Source organism: Heteronotia binoei, chromosome 8, assembly GCF_032191835.1.
Source record: "Heteronotia binoei isolate CCM8104 ecotype False Entrance Well chromosome 8, APGP_CSIRO_Hbin_v1, whole genome shotgun sequence".
In the NCBI taxonomy this organism is placed as follows: domain Eukaryota; kingdom Metazoa; phylum Chordata; class Lepidosauria; order Squamata; family Gekkonidae; genus Heteronotia; species Heteronotia binoei.
Genome location: NC_083230.1, coordinates 89894664 through 89900112, shown reverse-complemented (window position 1 = coordinate 89900112; position 5449 = coordinate 89894664). Strand labels below are relative to the sequence as shown.

Below are 5449 nucleotides of genomic sequence, written 5' to 3'. Positions count from 1 at the left end.
AATGAAATGTAATTCTGGCTTTTAAAATCTGGCTAAACAGAAGAGAAGAAGTTCCTTCCAAAGTTAGTCATAAACAAGTCACATTTAAACCAGTGGAGCTTAAGTTAATTGTATCTAACTTGCCTCATGAATTTGAATGGGAAACACAAGTTACCATATGGGGAGGATTACAGCTTTTGGGAGGTATCTTGCATAATAACATGCTGCCCTGGAGTATCTTATTTTTTTTTCTAAAATCCTGCTGAATTTTGAAAAACCAAAAGAAAAGGGTGTATTAACATCTCTCCACCCTCCTGACCTAATCCACTAAGAATGAATCATAGAACAATAGAACTAGGTAGCCAATCCAGGAAACTTTGTGGAGACATAAATGTCTATAGCCAGCATCCATAATGGCTTTTAAGCAGATGGTAGATTAAAATTTTTAGGTTCTTTTATTTATTGCATGTATTATACCAGGGGTGGCCAAACTGTGGCTCAGGAGCCACATGTGGCTTTTACACATATGGTGTGACTCTTGAAGGCCACACCACCCTGTCAGCTGGCTTGAAGAAGGCATTTCTCTCTTTAAACCACTTCTTCAAGCCAAGTTAGCCAGCATCTTGGAAAATGCATTTAAAGTTGCTTTCTTTCTACCTCTCCCTCCTCCATCTATTTGCTTTCTTTCCACCTTTCTTTTCACTCTTCCTTCCTTCCCTCAAACATCTGATGTTTGTGTCTTTTGGCTCTCAAACATCTGACGTTTGTTCTATGTGGCTCTTATTCTAAGCAAGTTTGACCACCCCTGTATTATACTATTCTATTGCACTGGTTTTTAAAATTTTATAATCTGCCTTGAGCCTCAGCAAGAAAGGTAGACTATCAACGAAGAAAATAAAGAAATAAGTGATTGTATTGTGCCACAATTGGAAAGTTGGAGTGAACAAGGCCCATCATGTCAATGGGACTTGAATTTACAGTGCTGTCTCAAGAAGAGTTGCATACTACCAGACCCATTTCCTTCAACTGACTTAGGAGTGGGTAACTCTGTTTAGAACATTCTGCCAGCATAACAGACATTGTAATTGTGACATTTACTCAGAAATAAAATTTTGTGAAGATTTCCCCCATCAATCAGTATATTTCTTCCTTCCCCCACCACAGCAACGTATTGAAGGATTTTGCCATGATGTTATATATAGACCACTGTGGTCCAGATCTGCTCAGCACTGGACTTCATAACTGCAATACAGAATGCCTTGATTCCTGGTGTCCTGCAGGCTGTTAGGATTGTTTGAGTCCATAGCAACAAGAAATAAGGGATCTCTTGCACAGAATATGCAACTGTAATTATTTCCTTGAGAAAATATCCTTGGTAGTTTCAAAAAACATAAATGACAGAATAATCCTCCTTCATGATGCATGGCTACTTGTCTTCTTGGACACAATTTCAACCACAAGGGAGCGCTCTTTTCCCTGCTTTCATATGAGGTTTTTAACACACACCAAATAGTCAGATACACTATAACTCTGCAAACTTATCCAGGAGCTGTTTCCATTACACTAGAACAGCAGAAACAACAAAGACTGCCCCCCTTGGCTAATTTTTCAGCTGTCAAGAGATCCCTGGCTCTCAAGAAGGAGGAGCTTTGGCAATGCTTGGCAGATGTAAACTTTTCAAGTTACCCATCCTTTTGGAGACAGGTAATATCAAAGGGCACTATGGATTACAATACATGAGGAGTGTTTACAGCCTGGAAGATTATTTATGTTTAGTGTTACCTCTAAAGTCACACACATCCAAGCTAGGAGAAAAGGAACAGAAGGAACCCTCTCATTATCTTTTGAAATATGAAGATCAGAGGAAAACCTGGGTTTAAAGTGCGGAGTGATGGTCCTAGGAACCTCCTTATAAATTAGAAGGCATCCTGCCCCTGTAATAACAGATCCAGGCACAGAGTTGATTTTTAGACATAGAGCGAAGCTCTGGATTCATCATTGCTGCTGCAAACTTTGGGCATCTACCTACTACTTTGTTAGCAGAAAAAATATTGTACCTTGCAAGGCGGTACTTTTAGCAATTGGACCTTCCTATTGATGGATTAATTCAATAGAGCTGCTGTTGGAAGTTGCTGCTGCATAACTGCAGAATGGGAAGTGGTAAAGATGATGGGCTACTGAACAGGATTTCATTCCCAGGACCAGCATCCCTTGGGAGCAGCCATGCAAATCCTCATGGGGTACCACTCAGAGAACCTTTTGGTGTTCCTATCCACTTTGATCCAACATATTGGGACCACCAAGCCTACAGTGGATACTCTGGAAGGTTTTCCTACTTACCCTTTTCTGGATACGTCGGAGTCTATGACTATTCTTTTGAGCCTGCTTTTATCCGCAAGAGGAATGAGAGGGAGAGACAACGGGTTCGTTGTGTGAACGAGGGCTACGCTCGCCTGCGAGACCATCTTCCCAAGGAGCTTGCTGACAAGCGTCTCAGCAAAGTAGAGACTCTGAAAGCGGCCATAAACTACATCAAGCACCTTCAAAGTTTGTTAGACTGTGATCCTCTAGGGACTACTAAGACAGCCCATCCAGCTGCAGAGGCCTCAGTTGCTCCTGGTCTTGGTTTGGAAAAGGAATGCAACAGTGATGGAGAATCTAAAACTTCATTAGCTTCATCCCCATACAGTGAGCTTGAGGAGGTTTGCAGCTAGAAAACAGCATCTTCAGAGAAGGACACTTCAAGACCACTTTCTCTCTCTCCCCCCTCCTTTTAAAGCAACCATATTTCTAAATTTGCATGGATTTTCCCACAGGACAATATTAGTCTCCAGCAACAGGATAAAAAGGTATCTTAATTATTTCAATGTCAGTTTGGACAATCTTCAAGTGCTTAAGAAAATAATTGTTCTAAAATGTCCTTATTTATGCTATTAAAAGCAATGGAATAATTATATCTGAAATCATCTTTTTTAAAATTAAAATATTCTTCAGTTGTTGTTTTGTGTGTTTCAGATAGGGAGAACAATAAAAACAAATGAACTTGTTGCAATTTTTTTTCTCCCTCATAATACTCTTTCTTGTTAAGACATCCATATCAGGTTTAGTAGGCAAATGTTTCTACTGTAATTAGGAAACATCCTGTCTAATTTGAAATGAACATATTGCCCTTGATCCAGAGAATGCTAGCTATGTTTGTCTCACTGAAATCAGGGGGAATTCATGTAATCTCAATGAATGAACTTAGAACAACTGGTTTCGGTAAGACTTAAATGAATGGTGACTGACTCCTTCCATTGATCTCAAATGGGATGGACTGAAGTACAGATAATTTTCTCCATATTGGAGCGTTTGCATCTAGGATATACTAGTGCTGGAAAATATGATCAGAGGGTCAAGATTTAGCCAGTGTGGTATAATGTAAGGCAATGTATTAAGACAATTATTGTCAGACTACCACTGGGAAACCCTGGATTCAAATCTCCACACAGCAAGGAAGCTGACTAGGGGGTTCTTAGGCCAGTTGCTATCTTGCAGACTAACTTACTTCAGAGGCCTGTAACGCGAAAGGGGTAGAATAAAACTGAATAGAAATTTATTCTCTGGATGTGATTTGGATTAATTAGCAGACATCACACTTGCTGGCTCTTTTAAGTGATAAGTGAAAATCTGCAAGCCCAGGGTGCTTTCCATATGGGGATGCTTCTCTGTGAATTGCACATTGCTGCTGCTGCAGCAGTTGATATAGTGAAGAAGCAATGTGGCTTTTGTATGTCGTAATTCCCAGCAATTCCCCTGCCCTTGTCCTCTCTGCTGGCCATTTATCCCACACACTGGGGCTTATTTAAAAAAACAAACAAACCAGCAACTGAATATTACTATTATAACAATCAATCTATCAGGTTCTCTGAATTCCTAGCTTTAATTCTCTAGCTCCTCTCATAGAACCATAGCTTCACATGAAAAGAACCATAGCTTCACATGAAAGGGCTAGAAAATTGCTTTTTGGGGAAAAAAAATAAAAGCGGAGGACTTGGGGCGCCTGATAGTGTCATAACAATATGCCTAACTATATATCAGTTTAGGGCAGAGGCTGTGGCTCAGTGGTAGAGCATCTGCTTGGCATGCAGAAGGTCCCAGGTTCAATCCCCAGCACCTCCAGTTAAAAGGACCAGACAGTACATATGAAGCTGCCGTATACTGAATCAGACCCTCAGTCCATCAAAGTCAATATTGTCCATACAAGTCACACCTTTGTTATTAGCCAAAATACAAGAATATGGGGAGTTGGCAGGACTTTGTATTAATAAAGAAATATCAAAACTTCTATGTAAAAATATGCAAATAAATAAGCAACAAGAATTGCAGAGACTAACGGGCTGTGAAGTTACCTTCAAGGTAAAATATTTGGGTGTGGAGATAACGAAGAATATTGATTTGTTCAAAAATAATTATGAGAAGCTATGGCGTAAAATGGATGAAGATATGTTAAAGTGGAATAAACTGAATTTGTCACTGTTGGGTAGAATAGCCGCAATTAAAATGAATATTCTACCAAGAATAATGTATTTGTTTCATACTATTCCGATTGTGAAACACAGTAAACAATTTAATAGATGGCAAAGAAAAATTTCAGAGTTTGTGTGGGTGGGGAAGAAACCAAGAATTAAAATGAAAATTTTAACAGATGCAAAAGATAGAGGCGGATTTCAATTACCAGACTTAAAATTATATCAGGAAGTAGTTTGCTTAGTATGGATAAAAGAATGGATAATGTTGTTAAACAAAAAACTCTTAGCGTTGGAAGGTCATGGAAATAAATTTGGCTGGCACGCTTATATGTATTATGGGGGAAAAAAGATGGCTTTTTCTCTCACCATATAAGAAACAGCTTGCTAAATACATGGATGAAATATAAGAAATATGGAGATGAGAGAAAACCGTTATGGATAGTGCCAGCAGAAGTGATAAAAATAACAGCTGAGACGGGTGAAGAAAAGTGGTTGTCATATAATCAACTATTAAAAATACAAAGTGGCAAAATAGAATTGAAAACTGCTGAAGAGCTGAATAATAAATATGATTGGTTTCAAATGCAACAAATAAAGAGCTTGGTGGAGAATGACATTAAAACTGAAGGAATAAGAAAAGAGCAAACAGAAATGGAAAAAGTTCTGCTTGGAGACAACGAAAAATTAATTTCAAAATTATATAAATTACTTTTAAAATGGTCTACGGAAGATGAAGTAGTGAAATCGCAAATGATTAAGTGGGCAATTAATGTAAATAAAGAAATACAGATGGAAACTTGGGAATATTTGTGGAAGAACTCTAAAGCTTTCGACGTGTCATAGTATTAAAGAGAACTGTTTTAAAATGATGTATAGATGGTATATGACTCCTAAGAAATTGGCAAAGATGAATAATAAGATGCCAGACAGAAGTTGGAAATGTAAAAAACATGAAGGTT

General features: G+C 38.4%; 1 protein-coding gene across 1 annotated transcript; it reads left to right on the top strand.

The window, feature by feature from the left end:
• Positions 1 to 1560: 1560 nt before the first annotated feature.
• On the top strand, positions 1561 to 2840 carry ASCL4 (achaete-scute family bHLH transcription factor 4). The gene has a single exon (XM_060244594.1). It carries the CDS (start codon positions 2130 to 2132, stop codon positions 2691 to 2693), a length of 564 nt encoding a protein of 187 aa, XP_060100577.1. The 5' UTR covers positions 1561 to 2129; the 3' UTR covers positions 2694 to 2840.
• Positions 2841 to 5449: the final 2609 nt, after the last annotated feature.